Source organism: Athene cunicularia (assembly GCF_003259725.1).
Source record: "Athene cunicularia isolate RWA chromosome 2 unlocalized genomic scaffold, athCun1 chr2_part1, whole genome shotgun sequence".
NCBI lineage: Eukaryota > Metazoa > Chordata > Aves > Strigiformes > Strigidae > Athene > Athene cunicularia.
In genome coordinates this window covers 32,438,358-32,455,894 of record NW_020799095.1, presented here as the reverse complement: position 1 = coordinate 32,455,894, position 17,537 = coordinate 32,438,358, and the positions used below count along the sequence as shown (strand labels likewise).

At 36.0% G+C, this 17,537-nt stretch overlaps 1 protein-coding gene across 1 annotated transcript in view; it reads right to left on the bottom strand.

The window, feature by feature from the left end:
• Positions 1-17,537, bottom strand: part of PLXDC2 (plexin domain containing 2) — a 152,810-nt gene that overhangs the window by 66,743 nt on the left and 68,530 nt on the right. The window contains exons 5-7 of the mRNA XM_026843351.1: positions 14,311-14,433; positions 11,305-11,423; positions 2,061-2,160 (exon numbers count right to left, since the gene is read on the bottom strand). Coding sequence (XP_026699152.1) covers positions 2,061-2,160; positions 11,305-11,423; positions 14,311-14,433 — 342 coding nt within the window. The remainder of the gene's footprint in view (positions 1-2,060; positions 2,161-11,304; positions 11,424-14,310; positions 14,434-17,537) is intronic.

Genomic DNA, 17,537 nt, shown 5'->3' with positions numbered 1-17,537 from the left:
TGCGTATTTTAAGAGCACGTGACACTGGCTCTCTATGGGCCAACATTATTTACCAGTTCTGTCAGGGTGCTATTATGTTGCCTATATATACACTAGTGTAAACCTGTTTCATTGAAAGCACAATTTAGCGTCAGGAAAATCTGCTGCAAACCAATGGTTCCCTTGATTAATACTAGCTCTAGCGTTAGCTGCAAACTAGCAAAAAAAATCATGAATGACCACTATTCACAGAACCAGTTATTAAGGAGAAAAGTAGTGCATTACATGCAGTAGTACAGAAAAAAATGTTATCAAAACAGTTGCTGCCATGGCACATTTCAGACTCTTTACCCACATTCTATTCTTATCTGCCACTTCTTGATGTAACTTAATGATCAGAGTTAGTCTAAGATGAAGCACTAGACAGATTTTCTCGTAATTACAGTCTCTTCGCTTAGCAGAAAGTGTCACGTGATAAAAAGGTTCACAGAGATACTAAACCCAGAAGACTATTAAGTCTGAATATTCTGTGCGTTCTTCAAAACCAATGTTATGTAGTGGTAGTAAGACAAGGTGCATGCCTGAAAGACTGCTACAGAAACAAACATTCAGACTAGAACAAAGAGTAACATATACCACATATTTTACACACAAAACATGCAAATCTAAAATAAGCCCTTTAGTGCTGTTTGATGGAGGCCCAATGCCAAAAGATCTGCACACTGCTTTTATCTCTTACATTGAATTTCTGTGTGACTATTCTCATAAAACATTTGCACAGGTCAATCAACCTAGTTTCCACCTGAATCCATTTTAGGAGCTCTTAAAAGCTGGAGACTCGCAGCAATATTCAGATCATTCACTTATAAACATCACTCAAATTGCTGAAATTAGTTGCCTAGATTCATTTGTTCCTAAGCACTCAAAAGCAATCCATATGACCATAGGCACATTACAACTATCTATCATACTTCAGAAACAAATTTCTTCCATGACCTGATATTTTAAGTGAAATCTGGGCATGCCAACCTCCTTCACACTACTCTGAGTTCACAACAAGCAACAGATGGTGCTGAAATTTTCCATTTTCTCCATGGCAGGGCATATAAGACATTGGATTTATGCTCCCTCATATTAAAGACTGTTTAAATGTGATGAGGGGATAGGATGAGCTGAGAGACAATGGCACCTGCAACTTCAGTGTCAGCCCCATCTGCTGACTGCCTTAAAAGATGGTCTGGATCAGGTCAGACCTTATGAGCTTTATCTGTGCCACACTTTCAGGGTTCACTTTAGGAGAACATGACTGGACTCAGTCCTAGGAGACTGGTTCAAGCACAGCTCCTTTCATCTACACCCTGTTATTAGAGGATCATCAAAAATTGAACTTAGTAAATTTGCGCCAAAAGTGTAAATACAACCTGCAGACTTGGAAATTGAGCATGTTCTGTAATAGCTAAACAATCTCAAAGGGTTCTGTAGACATTATTTTAAAACAAAGCATCAAAGAAATCATACTTGATTTCCTACTGTTCATTTTCATTCAAGCCATATGATATATAATTAAAGCCAGAGAAAATTAAATGTCACCTGCATTACTGTTGCCACAACTACATGAGCCCAAGATGTTATTTAATAACTACATCTCCTCTTTTTTTCTCTCAGTAAAATGTATATATGAATTTGAAGAGTTCAGATGTAAATTATCAAGAACTTTCAGTCTGGATATTTTTCTCTTTTAGGATACAGATGATTTTTCTCAACAGGTTGACTTTTCCCTACTACGATAAGGAGACATATTCCAGATAAAGTATCTTACGGAATACCAAATTGTGCTGGTTGACTGTTTAATTTTACATTATTTGGCTGGCCATTTAGTTTTATTTACTTAATTTATCAGCTCAAAAGAAACAATGACAGAGAAAGCCACACCGGGAATTATCAAGCAAATAAAATTACACTTGAATTAACAAGCTGAAATTAGCTAAGTGATTTGTTGTGCAGCTAATCATCCTTGATTAAATCAGCTTATACTCATTTCCCAGCCTCCAAACCATTAGCACCAGTACAATTCTACATACTGGGAATTTGCTGGATCCTATGCACGACCACAAATGCATCTGAGAGTCCCACTTTCACTGGGTGGTTGGTTGAACTTATCTGTGTCACAGCTACAGGAATCTGGAAGACAAAACAGGAAGATACACATGAAGTATGAAAGCAAAAAAATTACACACTAAAACTAACTGCCTGAATAAACATATAACCAGTGCAAATTAAAGTCCTAAATAAATATTTTATACAATACAGCATAATATGACTAGGGATTTACTGAAGATAGAAATTTCTGGGTTTAATTCTTATTTTATTCCAGTTCTCTTTGCTTCTTATATAACAATACTCACATCAACACTCAGAGGTGGAACAATTGTTAATTACAAAACAGAAAAAGGCAGTGATTTTCAGTAATTTAGTTCCCCTAGTTGAAGAAAAACTGGGATGATGTGCCTGTATCAGACAAGGAGGAGGAGGAGGCAATATACCTCTTGTCTACTATTGAACACATAAACTATGAAAGTTCAGCTTGGGATAAACATTTTAAAAGCTTATGGCTCAGTTAATTTGCACTGAAAACTGTCTGAAAAGCTATCTGAAGAAAGTTCTGGACCAATGATATTCATGTTTATTGTGTCCTGGAATAGCAGGGAAATTATCAAAGCTGTGGAAAATGCCAGATGATCACTTACCAATATATAGAGGAAGAAATAAAAATACTTAGACTGCCACAGACCAGTCCAGCTTTACATAAGAGAGATATTGATGCTGTTCAACATCGTTGTGTGAAAATAAGTGTTAAGTTTGATTTCACTCTTTAGGCAAGATTACAGCTTTGGCTGATACTTGTATAGATGTAATAGCTTCAGAATTTTGTAAAGTGTTTGACTTAGTGACATGTAACATTTATACAACATTAATACAGTTAACTAGGCTGATAACGAACAGCAGCCATCACTAAAGAAGCAGATCAGACAGTGTCTTTACAGTTTATCTTGTTTCTCCAGATATCAGGCCTAGTATTCAAAGGTTTTATCAAAGACCGGGAAGGAAACATAAATTTACTGCCTAGCAGTTCTGCAGATGACACTGCTAGAGTAAAAATAATTAAATGCCTGGATCAATTAGCAAAGTTAGACTTTTTAAAAAATTGCAGAGTTATAGCTCACAGAAAAAAGAGTGCAAGGTTAGGGCTTGGGGACCATATTCTAGAAAGCAGCAGTTCTGGAAGTAATCTCAGTAGTGGATGAACAACTCCGCTGTCAGAAGGGACATTACAGCAAGAAAATTTAATTGATGTGATTATTTGGTTACACAAAGAGTGAAATATAGCCCAGGAGTGGGGTGGCCATTTTACTTGTACCTGCACATTAGACCATTAGTGAAATGTTACACAGACTTTCGGAGGATCTATTTCTTAAAAAGATGCTGAAAATTTAAAAGAAGGAAGATTAGAAGAGTCATAAAAGGTTTTGAAAACTTTTGGAGTTCTCAAATGCTGTTAATGTGTTTTTCTTCCCAAATGTATTTGTCTTCCCAAATGTATTTGTCTTCCCAAAATGTATTTGTCTTCCCAAAGGGAAAATGGAAAGCTGCCTAGATTACCATAAACAAATACTGTCACAGAGAGAAATTACTCAGGGGCTAAAGAGTTTTTTTCATCTAGCACAGAAAGGTATAACCAGAAGGTGGAAGCTGCAGAGAGATACCTTCAAAACAGAATAAGCCACATGTTTATATGATGGAATGTTATTAAGCACTGGGATAAAGTACCAAAGGAAATTATGATTCTCTACCATTGCTGCTTTCAAATCACAGTTGGATACCTTGTTTTTCATAGTTGCCCTTCAGTTAACCAGAAATTACTAGGCTGAAGACAGATGAAACTGGATCGTGTAAGAAACTGAGATATGAGGTACTAGCTCAGCTAATTTAATAGTTGGCTCTGGCTTTACCTATGTAAAACTGCCAAAATTATACTGTTGGCCAGTATTTTTCACATAGCAGAAAAATGCCAAAGAAAAAAGTTGGTTACACATGCAGTGAATGAGGATTCAGTATTGTCTACATGTCAATTAATGGCACAACTTCTGGTATTTGAGTTGAGCATCAGTAGTTGTTGTTCTCCTTGTTCCCAAAACATCACTTAGCTGTGCTTTTTCCTGATTACACTGGTAGCTGTCTAGGAAAAGTTAAATTTGAGAATATTAACAGAAAAAAGTGAGTTCTGGTGAATTAAACAGTGTCATACTAGCCCATGCAACACTACAGGCCTGGGGAAGAGTGGCTAGAAAGCTGCCTGGCAGAAAAGGACCTGGGGGTGTTGGCTGACAGCCTGCTGAATATGAGCCAGCAGAGTGCCCAGGTGGCCAGAAAGGCCAGTAGCATCCTAGCTTGTATTAGAAATAGTGTGGCTAGCGGGACTAGGAGTGTGATCATCCCCCTGTACTTGTCACTGGTGAGGCTACACCTTGAATACTGTGTTCAGTTTTGGGCCCCTCACTACAGTAAAGACATTGAGGTGCTGAAGCGTGTCCAGAGAAGAGCAACGAGGCTGGTGAATGCTCTAGAGAACAAGACTTATGAGGAGCAGTTTGTGGGAATTGGGGCTGTTTACCCTGGAGAAAAGGAGGCTCAGGAGAGACCTTATTGCTCTCAACAACTACCTGAAAGGAGGTTTAGTAGTGGACTTAGCAGTGCTTGGTTAATGGTTGTACTTGATGACCTTAAAGGTCTTTTCCAACCTAAACGATTCTATGATTCTCTAAATTTCCTTTTCTTTTACTTGATTTAGCAACTGGTTTAGCTGATTTATTTAGGGGTTCTGGCATACATGATCTGCTTTGATATAACAAAAGGAATGATGTTAAATCAACATGAAAAACAGAATTGGCTTGAAAATACTGCCAGTAATACATCAATTTAAATTTGGCTTATATCAGTTTAGCTCTGATGCAGTTACTGGACAATATGACATAAGAAGGCTGAAAGCCATATTTTCAAAGTCTTCAAAATAAAAGGCTCACTGAGTTCAGAAGTAAGTCTGTAAACTTTCTCCAGCATGAAAGTATGCACAAATAAGGGAATTATTCATAGTCTCAGAATACTGTAGAGAAAAGCTTACATTAACTATCAAAGAAACTGTCTTAAAAGATTTTGAGGCGGATACTCTAGAGAAGGTATTGAAAATCAAGTTAGAAAAAGCACTGATGAGAAGGAGGCAATGACTATTTCTCTTCCAGAGTTAGAGAGGAAATAGCAGATGAAGAAAGGAGTCAGAGTTTTATAGACACAAAATGTAGCTGGAACTGGCATGAGTAGGTGTGCGACCAGCAAAATACGCTGACAAAATTGGCAGCTCAAGGCACAAATTGTGTCTAATACATGAAAAGAATTATATGAATTTTTATGTGTGAGTGCAAACCAGGAGAAGTTGCACTCAGGTCTCCTTGAATAAGTCTTCCTAATTTTAAGTCTAGTGCCTTATCACGTTTTTTTTTTTTTCTGAATCTGTGAATAAATGAACAATTTGCATCTTTCCCTCAAAAATTATAACAGGTTTTTTTTTTTTTTTTACAGGAAGGAGTGATGGGTTCTTGCAGTACAAATGCCACAAGTAGTTTGTTGGTTTGTTTTCTTTTTTTTTAGTAAATTTATTTTCATTGCAACTTGGTTCAGAGCTTGAAAGTCACTTTCAGTTTCACTATTTCACAAAAATTATGAATGACTGCATGATATCTGTACTGGAATAGGACACATTAGCCAAGTTGAACAGAAAATACAAACAAAAACTTCAGAATAAAATAAAAAATTTTGGAGCAGACATATCTCAGTAGATTTTGCCAAAATATCTACTGCAGGTGTTCATGCTCTTGTGCTGGGCATTCTAGTGAGAGTGAAGAACTTGAAGAATCATTTTCTAAAAGAAACAGAAAAGTTGTAGTAGGGTCCAGTCTAACAGAAGAAGCAGTCAAACTTTTGGATATATGTTTTTAGAAGCAGGGTGTAGAAACACGCGTGTAAGGTGAGGAAAACATAAATTTAGTATAGCCAGCTCTTGAAACTGAGGTGTAGCCTGTGTCAAACAATTAGTCATATAGACAGAAATGCAGGTGAAAGAGAGGGAATCCAAAACCCTGGAAAACTTTTATTCTCTTAAAAAACTACAGCATTATGAAACCTATATTTACAAAAACATATATTTATTTTTAAAGCATGGAAAGAGAAATAATTTTACAGAACTGAATGATTCAGTTACTTGGTGATGAATGTACTGTGCCATTTTATAGGTGAAAATTTTTGAATGAGATGTCAAGATAAAATGGGCTTTTACCATATGATAGCCTATTAGGATATACGCCCTTTTGACAGAATGCCTGTAGTAAATGATAAAATAATTTATTGAAAATTACAGCAAAACACAGGTAGCAAGCAGATAGCTGGTGTTCTGAACTCCTCACCTGAATAACAAGATATGTCATGACAAGTTGACACGTAACAGTTTAACAGTAAGCTAGGAATGTACAAATGGTTGCTAATGGATGGCAGGGGGTTTACGGCATTACATTCAAAGGATGGATTTTAACTAGAATCATTCCAAAGTGTGTGTTAGGTCTACCATAGACAATATGAACTCTTGTGTTGTACAAGTCACCAGTTTATGAATAAGCTTCCCAAATGCACACTAGCGTGGGGCCATTGACATCTATATTTTGGATTACGTACTTCAGCAATAGGGAGAAAAATATTCAAAATTCAAACTGAATTCTATTCATAATTTGGATCAGTAATCTAGACAGTATTTCCCATCAAAGTTCTCAAATTTTATTCTTTTCAAATTTAAAGACTTGTCAGAATCTTACCCTTCAAAAAAGAACAAAATAATGGCCTCTGAACTTATTCTGAAGACTATGGTAAGGAGGGTGCAATTACTTCCCCACTTCAAAACTGAGTCAAAGATAAGAGCCAGAGTATGCTGCAAAATACTAATTAGGAACACAATAGTACTCTTGCAGGATTTTCATTGCAAGTTTTCTGAATAACAATTAATTACTCTACAGGCCAAACTACATGAAACTTAATCAAGAATTTTAAGTTGCATAAACTGATCACCTCATAAAATCAGAGATCCTGCTTCCATGTTAATATTTTTGATAATAATAACAGAGGTAAAGAAATGCCAGGCATGTATACTGCAAGCAGAATAACCAAGATGACTGTGCTGCCTTTTTTTTTTTTTTTTTCTTCCTTTAGTTTTCAGGAAATAATCACAGAGTTTGGAGTCTTGTTACTGGATACAGAATATTTTCCATCACGCATAGCTGGAGCATCAATTTTATCTAAGTGCTAGCACTTAATCAGTTCCATTCAATTCTGCCTTCTTTCACAGTAGAAAGAAATTCTACTACAAGTGTCTTTTAGAATTATTTTCCATCCTCACATGCTGGGCAATTTGAACAAGCATTTCAACTTTAATAATGGTTTCTGGATGGTTACATAAATAAAGTCACTACTATTTAAATGAACAAAGAAAGCCTTCAAGCCAATGAAATTAAGAAAAATATCCTAAACCATTAACAAAGCATTTGGTACCTTTGCTTAATGTGTCCTGTATTAATCATGGGCAGAAAAAGAAACCAAATGTTACACTAAGGAACATTAGCTGTAAGCACTAATGGGAAAAGACTATATAGAATAGTTATTTTGTTCAAAAAGAAGTAAAGCTCTTGAGAACGAACTTCTGTGAAATTTAGAGCATAAGAAATTAGTATTCATTAGTAATATGTACAAAAGTATGCTTTTGCAGAAAATTTTCTTTATTACTATGTTCTGTTGGCAAGTTTGCACTATAATATACTTCACACGTAGTAGAGGTGCACCAGTAAAATTTTCCTACCAGCTGATGTTTACTGACATATTGATCATTTGCCAGAACACTACAGTTGGTGTAAGTAAAGTGATATTTAAAATGGAAGGTGTAAACAAAGTAAATCAGGACAGAAATAAATAGATTATTTTCTATAGGACCTTGCCATATTTCAAATTGCTTTTACATTTTGAAAATTTGACTGTACAGCTCCTTCTCCTATCCATTAATGCTTCTGAAAGATATTCTGATGCCTCCAGATTTCACTATCCTGGTGGCTTTGCTCCTTTTCTGAATTTTTATTATTTCAGAATCTATTCTGGATTTTGGATCACAATCATGCATTTCAGACTGCTTCCTATTGGGCAAGCAACAGAACGCAGAAGATTTGGCAGAACAGCTCCTTTGATACACAGCAAACCTCAGCCAAGAACCTGCCTTGGTGGTCAACACCAGGTTTATGAGGTAGCAAACATAATGTGTGAGTAGGAAGTATAGGAAAAAGGGAATCTCAAATGGTTTGAATAAATAAGAAATAAAAAGTAAAATTTACCTGAAGTGCTTTAGACATAAAATTCCCTATTTGTACCTCCCTTAAATGTATAATCACAGTTATTTTAAAAGTAGATTCTTCAAGATAAACACCTAGTGTCACTAGTACAGAGTCCTTGTGGGATGCTTTATAAAGTTACTGGCAACCTGTCTGATGTATTTCTGACATGGTGTTTCAGCTTGGAGGCTTTCAATGACAACGCAATGAAGACCTCACAGATTCGCCATATATTACTGTCATTTTTGATGAACTGTTATGCTAAAATGAAATGGCACCAAAAAGATGGTAGAAATCTTCTCGTGCAACTTTTACTCATGCTAGTGAGCACTCACACATGTAATCTTACTGGAGTTAATGGGGCTCCCGACAACATGACTCACCAGCACGAGAAATGGTTCCAGAAGTAAGGACTTCCTCAGAAAGCAAGGGGTTCAGCACTGGAAAGTAAATAAATTCCTAGCCAGACTTATAAACTCTAGAGTAAAATTTAAATTTACAAGCATCCCAGTTTTTCTTTTTAGACAACTTGATTCTGATCAGTGATGGGAAATTTTATTAAAATTTCCTCACTTAGGTGAAAAGCTGAGTAGTTTTAATGGAGTAAAAGCTACAAATAAAGAGTGTAGTCTTCTGGTAATCTCAGCCTCCAAATCCATTCCCCAAATAATTCCCACTGGACTACACTAGTTGTAACATTCTAACATTTTACAATAATCTTTTGTCCCAAGATTTACAGATCACTAGTATGTTATCACTAGGATTACCACTTCAGAAAGTCTCTTTCCTTAACTATGTGCAATAGTTCTGAAGGGATGTTTGGTAATTCCATTCAGGACAAGAATAACTCAGGACAGGAGATTTCAAAGATTAAACAGTGGAAAAAATGCAAATTATCCCATTTGTAAATTCCAACTCTTTCTGTCTCAGGTTTAAAAAAAAAGAACATTAATAACACCTCCCCACAAAAGCACTGTGGTTCTGGAGGAAGATTCCAGTAGTGCAGTGAGAGCAAGCAGCCTACGCTATTGTATTACAGAAATTGTTTATCCACAGATTAAATGACATACTTACATGCAATTCTAGGGAACCACATGTGATTAAAGAGATGGCCAATTGTCTCTTGTCTTCCTAAATGAATAAACCTTTCCACCGTCTGGCACTCTGCATCTTCATTTACATTTATGCAAAATGAACGCAAGATACTATCAATTTAGAGCAACAGGTTCTGTCACCTATATTAGATTTAGTTTCCACAGGGCTGGACAGTAACAGACATGGCAGAGCATCTCATAACAAGAATAGTAGTCTCTTGAAATTGTCACCATTTCAGTGTCTATGAATGTATATAAAGTTCTTGTCAAATTTGTCTTACAGTTACAAACTGAATTAGTGTCCCTCCCCACTTCTCTTGGTCTTGAAGACAGGAACTTTTCTGCAGCCTTTAAAAAGATTTTTTTTTTCCTTAAGAAGGTTGCAACAATAGGAGATAAAGCTTTGGTGCACACACCTTTAATCAAGCACAGGCTCCATTGTGCTAAGTAGAGTGAAGTTTTTACGAAGCTGGAGTCAAAATACAAATGAACTGCATTTTCATAGATGAAGACTACTAGCCTGTGTATAACAGAAAGAGAGCCGGCAGACATTGCATCAGGATGCCTTTTATAAGATTAAGTAAGCTAGGTACCTGGGCATACCAGAAGTTTCTCGTGTCTACAAAATTAATCCTGCAGTATCCTTCAGTAATTTGTTTGCAAGGTGCAAAGACATCTATTTTAGGTGAAGATATGAAAGCTGCTAGTTGAACAGCCCAGATGCTCACTAACTTTCTGAGGAAGGGGAGAAGAGTGCTATTATTTCTGCTTCATTCAGGTGCATGGATTCAACACAGGCATGAAAAAAGAGCCTGAAGGCTCACAACTGGTTTATAGCAGAGAAATAAAGAAGGCCATATTTCTCCAAGTCAGAACATTCAGTCATATCACCGATTACATTTTTTTTACTGTAAGGATAAGAGGGAGACTTATCTTAAGGAGAAAGTCACACTTTGCATGCCAAACTGAGATGAAAATAACCAAAAAAAAAAGAGAAAGATTTATTTGCCCCTAGAGATTTGAGCTTATCTACCTTCTGATTCTCATTTGCTTGAAATTCAACTGGAAGTACAGCTCTAGTCTGTAGCCTCCAGGACTCCAGCAAGTCTAGCAAGAAAAAAACAAAATCACCTAGAGTAACAATTGAAATTCTGAAACACCTGGATAATGCAGAAGAGCCTAACTGAGATAACAACATATTGATGCTATGAAGACAAACCAAGTGGCCTCAATCTAACCAGTGTTATCACCAAATAGATGGAAAACCTTGCAGAGCCAGAGATACAAACCAGTTATTCCTTATTTGAAATATATGAAAATATGTCATCTGCCAAGAAATGATAGCTGCAGGAAAAATGTGACCTTTTAATACTAACCACTGATTCTACAGCATTTTCAAACAGACCCAAATTAGGTGAACTAATCGAGCAAATTAGACCCTACCTTTCAAAACCCAAGAGGAATTTACTAAACAGTCAAGAAGTTGCTAAGCACTCAACACTTCCAAACACCCAAAAAAGGCCATCTGAAATCCAGGAGTAGCACATTTAGACCATATTGATGGTTTTCAGGTCCATCACATGAGCATCGCTTTTAAAATAAAATGTCATTTTCAGCAAAATAGTGATCTTACAAGCAATATAAAGAAATGATCTTACATAGCTGAACTTTCAAACATTCCCCCCCAAAATGTAGGGAAATTCCTGAGAGGTAAAAAGTAATTTTTCTACTTAAATGATAATTTTTCACACCCAACTTACTTCTTTGTAGCCGAAAATGATACGCCCATCATTGAGAAGGGTGGCCTGAAAAGTGAAACTGCCCAGGTTGTAATTATCCTGCAGATGTACATGGTCCCACTGGACAACTAGTGCTGTGCCTGTGAACCCCAGATTGGGGGTAGAGAGGCAAAAGGAAGAAAAAAATTTGAGAAAAATATTAACTGACTGTAGGAAAAGCACTCAACTGCAGTTATGTGAAACAAGAATAGTGATTTGTCTCTTTTTAGCAACTTTCAGCCCAACATCTTGAAATGCCAAGAATATTACAAACACAAGTTGCAACTGAAGTCCTCTTAAAGGTAGACACCACATTGTCACAAATAACTACTTCAACTTGTCGCACAAAGGTCTGCTAAAGCAAGGGTGGTCAAGTAACATGTTTGGAATTCCACAAGGAGTGAACAATCACTAAAGGTAGGATTCAGCACTCAGAATTCAGGTGTCCTGACACAACTACTGCTCTGCAGTGGATTTTTTAAACTTTATATATATACCCCGATGACCTTCAAATGTGAAATGCTAATAGCATTGTCTGTTTAGTAAAAGTTATTATTTGAGGAATTCAGATTCTTCTATTAACTATACATTAATATAAATAGCATTAATATTCTTCTGTGTGGTGCAAGCCCTGGCTGAAGTTCTGCAAGGTGAAAAATATAAGGTCTTGGCAATAAATAAATGTAGTTTAAATTGAAACCACTAAGGACTCGTAGATGGGGTAAATACTGAGTCTGGTGTGCAGAGATTAGTTGCAAGAGGCTTGTTAATATTCATGGGAGTTCTCTGGCTGAATATCCACTTATTGCACTAAAAATGTACCCCAAGCAACTTGCATACCCTGTGAGCATGTTTTACTGATGTTGAGGGTTATATTTAAGCAGCCTGGGTGAAAGACACTAATCACCAAAACTGTGTTTACTGAAAATGACTTTTTCATCTTTATATGTCTTCCTCCACATACTCCTCTCTTTAGCACTAATGGGACGTATGTGCTTTGATTCACACTTTAATTTCTTTCTGGAGTGTTCAAGGTGGGTCAGTATGCATCCAGCTCAATAGATTTTTGCTATATCCTTGAAACACCTCTTGTCACAGATCTTCTGTGCTGTAACTTTAATGAACACATCTTGGCAAGGATGTCATGAAGCTATGAGCATGCAAATTTTGGGTGCATACTGCACGAAGTCCACCACATTATTGTCCCATGTGTTTTTCGTAAGTATGGTAAATGCTCATTAATTGTGCTCATTATTGGTCCTTCTGTGACCACATCCATTAACTGCTTTCTGCATATTTATTTGATTGTATTAAATCTTATTTAAAAAAAAATAATTATAGGAATTTTTTGAATTACCAGAGCAAAAATAGCCAGAACTTATTATAGTCAGTCTTTGAGCACCTCATATCTATGTGCATCTCAGAATCCCAAGCTTATGTGGAAGTCAGCTGCCTCCAAAACAGTCTTCTCACTCCCAGGGCCTTTATGTAGATTTGTGTGTACATTAAGTTCCTTGCAGTTATCTCCATGAGTGAGACTTTGATGGGTAACCATACTCTGTGCTTGCCCACTACAGACGCTGCTCTAAAGCAGCACACATACTCACAGGGATAAACCATGTATGAATAAGAAATAAGGAGCTGAAGAAACAATTTACTCAGTTCCTTTTTATTTGGGGTAAGACAGCAAATTCTTTGTCCTAAAGCACATGGGGTCCAAAAGATCATCATGCCTTACACATGAAGAGGAATCCAAAATCTCAAAGAAGTATTCAACCTTGTCGTGAAAGCCATGTAATACAGCCTGATACACTTGGTACAAAGACTGAAAGTCAAGAATTACAATGAGAATTAGCAATGTCTTCCCCAGAATCCTCAGATTCTTTCAGTAAAGATGACAAATCTTAGGCCATAATGTAAAATAATTTGTGAAATTCATTTTTTTGTTTGTTTGAAAATTCTCCATGCAAATAGTAGGATTTTTTCATGTAAGTATTTTATTGGATTTTTAACAAACAAATGCTGCAAGTAATGACTAGATTGAAAGGAAAGGTTATGACTTGATGCAAAGGTTTGATGCAGTTTTATCCCTGATCTGAAGAATAAAAATTAACATACCTGGTTGGAACCGTGACATATTTTTGGACATGTTCATAATTTGTGCTTAAATTCACTATGAATAAACATACAGAGAATGGCACAGGCTTATTCAGGAAGATCTCATGAAATTAAGTCATGATACTAAAGTCTCTAAGTTCAAAATTCAGAATAAACAGTCATTGCCATTGTATTTGATCAGTAAAGGCCTGAGGTAAGGCACTAGAAGCCTTTTAATCACATAGGTTTATGTTTTAAAAAAATTGATTATAACTGACTTTGTGAGAAAAATACCCACATACTCAAGGCCTTTGAAATATCTCACAGAGCTTCAAGTATAACATTGCAGTTTTCCTTTTACCTTTTCAATCTTTCATACAAGGGACTGTTGAGAACTTGTGGTGTAGATGAATGTACTGGATTCCAATCCTAGGACACCAGGAACACTTAGTCTTTGACAGGTTTATTAACCTTATACCTGCCCTGCTTTTGTGTATTCTTGCTATTGCATTCCAAAAATGCTATTTTCATTTTAGCTAGTGGGTTGATGGTATATACTACATATATTTTGAAGTACTGCGAACTTGCACTTTTATACAAGACAGATATTTCCTTTTAGAACTGACAAAACACATTGTTAGTTTCAGTTTATGTACTTTAATATCCAGAAGATATCTGTCCAGTTAGGAAAGAGCATTAATGACTCTTTAATCATGTTCTAAATTAAGAACTTTATGTATGTCTTGCCACATGCTTTATACAGCCTATGAGGTAAAAAAGAACAACAAAAAAAATTAAAATCTTCAATTTTTCCTTCAAAAATAGTTATTTAGGAAAATATGAAGAGACAAGGGACACAGACACATTCATTTATGAAGGACTACTACATACCATTATCAAAGTATCTGACTGTTGAATTTCTTGACACACTGGGGTCAAAATTTGCCATTAAGGGTGCAATATATTGTGTAGCTGTTAGCATTCGATGCACAACTTCTCCAGTATATATGAAACCTACAATTAAAAAAAAAAAAAAAAAAAAGAGACCATTTCAGTAACTTCTGAAAAGATTTAATAGAATGGCAGGTTGAATTAAGCATTGCCAAAGCATTAAAGGGTCATCTGAAAGAAATTAATCCCACCATCAATTTTATAATGAACTAAGTAAGAGCTAAAATTTCAGGAAGAAGTTTGTGATGGCTGCCAGAAGAGCAAGATCAAAGATGAACAATGGAAGAGTAGGATCAAGAAGCAAGTTTTCATACAGAAATAAAACCAGAGCAAACTCAAAGAAGAATAATTCCAGTTATGGACAAAATGCAGATATGTGGCATTATCAAAATAAGCCATTTACCACCATGCATATTCCATAGTGCTTTCTATTCCTTCCAAAAATCTGCCATTTGTTTTTATTTTGCAAATTGTTACCTCTTCAAAAGTTAGTCTAACCTTCTGTCATATTTCTAAAGACACAGAGTAAGAGACTATTTCAGACAAGAGATGACAACCTTTAGGGAAAAAAAAAAAGTCAGATGGGGAGAGGAACAGACAGGATTCTTTCATGCTAATAAGCCAAGTATAATTTCTGCTACATTCTCCACAGTGTCAGATCTCACTAGTTTATCCTATTTATCTCCGAATCCACAGTACTCATCAGAGCAATAGTGGGCTTCTTTCATTAGAAGTGCTCAAACAAAACCTCTTACTGGTTTGGAAATGGAGTTCTTCCTTCAAGGAAGAACAGTCATCTACAGTGAACACAGTAATGCTACATTTTTTTTCAAAGTAAAACTGTATTTCAATGGCAGGAAACCCCTGCCATTTTAAACAATAAATGGTCTAACAACAAACCTGTATTGTTTAGGTTTGCCAGCTCCACTTCAACTGACTACTGGGACTAACTTCTTTAGAGAGTTCCAACCTAGAGCCTGACTTAAAAACTCCCACTGCCTTAGAGTGAGTCTTTATTTAAAGTTTTATTTTAGCCTTTGCCTTGCTGGTCAAAACTTACAAACTTTAAGCTGTTTGGAGCTACAGGCAGATCTTCAAAACTAAGGTTTGCATATTACCTCTCCTCTTAAAAGTGTCTTCCAGATGGTGCCTTGTGCTGAAGTGTTTGCTTTTTCTCCCTCTGTTGATTTAATGAAGTATATTCCAAAATCAAATACCCCAATAAAACCAGTATTGTTGTTGACTGAAAATTTTCTAACAGAAAAAGTACTATTTGGAAGACATCTCACAGAAATTCAGCTCTTTACTGGCAAATTATATTATTCACTGCAACAGTATTTATGATGGTTTGTATTTTCTTTTCCTTCTTCAGTCATATTGAAATTCTCTCTTCCTCCACAACCCCTTTTACTGTCAAGCCCAAGAGGTCATTTCTTCTCACATTTAGTATCATTGTAATACAACAAAAGATGAAGTAGAATATAAATCTATACCTAAAACACGATTGTTAAATTCCAGAACTAAACACAAACCTGAACAACTGGAATTACCCACAAGGTAGAAAGAAATTCCATATTCCAGCCCACTCCAGATAATATATGATATTAGAAAACTATTAGTGTGCAACCCCACTCTTAATGATAGTATCTCCATCCTAACCACTGTGAGATAAGACAGGTTTGTTAAAAGGTTTATTCGATATGATATAGGAAATCTCTTGAGAGCATTAAAAAAAAAAAAAAAGTTTTTAGGCATCCTTCTACTCTTGTTCTCTCCTGAAATACATTGCTAAATGCTTGCTAGCTCTTCATGGAATTAGTTCTAGAAGTCATAAGAGGCAATAAACAAACAAACCAAAAAGGGGGTTCTTTGGCATCATTTTCCTGCACGGCTGCTAGCAGTTAAGATCAAGTACCATGAAGTCAACTCAAGTGGAGGTGATAAGATAAAGCCAGTTGTGGAGAAAATACAACAAAAGATTCAGTTGAAAACATTTGGCATTGACAAAGGGGTGAGCTACAAACATAGATGTCTGCACTTTGTTTAAAACACACCTATGTACTGAAACAATACCGTATTTTAATATCTGGACATTTCCTAACTACTAAATTAATTCCTAGAACAACAACTACTTAATTATTACTCCTTATTACTCCTATGGTCATGTGCACGTGTATTTTTACACCATCTTGGGTAGGTCTATAACCTTGAAACCATTCTGCAAAAATATTTTGAAGACAATATAAACAAAGCCTTTCAATCGATATTAATGTATTACAATGAGCATTAAAACTTCAATTCTCATTCATCCATTGAACAATGGTTCTATCCTTACATACAGTTTCCCTTTCATGCTTTCATCTCATTTACAGTATAAATGTCACCATTATAACTAATAATGAGGCAGATACATTAGGAAAAGAAAGGACTTAATTGTGCTGGAACACATAACCAAGTAAATCAGTCCAGGTAATTAGTAACCACAGAGCGTATTTCCAAGTGTTTGCCGGATGCAGCTTTATTTTAGACAAAAATGGAAAGCAGGAGGTGGATGATAGCTGGGAAGCAGGCAGGCCTTGCATGAAGATCATTCTAATGAGAACTCCAGTCATGCGTTGGAATGACTTGAAAAGAAACACAAAGTCATTTCAAATCATCCCAGAGATTCAAAGGCTGAAGCCATTGTTGAACATGGACATTTTATCATTGCCACTACAACTTAAATGTAAAATTAACTTATTCCTGAATGGACTTCCACAGAAAATTGGCTTATGCTATCTGTGACCTAATTTTCTGACAGTGGTAAATTCCCATGCTTGATTCATTTGGTCAAGGAACAATTTTTCAGACCTGCAATTTCCTGAACCACTTAATCTCTCCTTTGTGGGAGGGACTGGTAGAGCTCTTTTCCAAAACTCTCCACAAGTTCTATACCTAGAAGCATAATATGCTCCTAAATACTGGAATGAAGACAAATAGGAAGCGTGCACAGCATTTTGTAGGTTTTACGTGTATATATAAATTGAACTAAAACTGAGGATGAGCTAAAACTAAAGCCACTTGTAAATCAAGGAGGGTATACTCCCAGTCCTCACAGTGCACAAATTTCCCTCACAGAGGGGAAAACTACATATATATATATATATATATATATATATATATATATA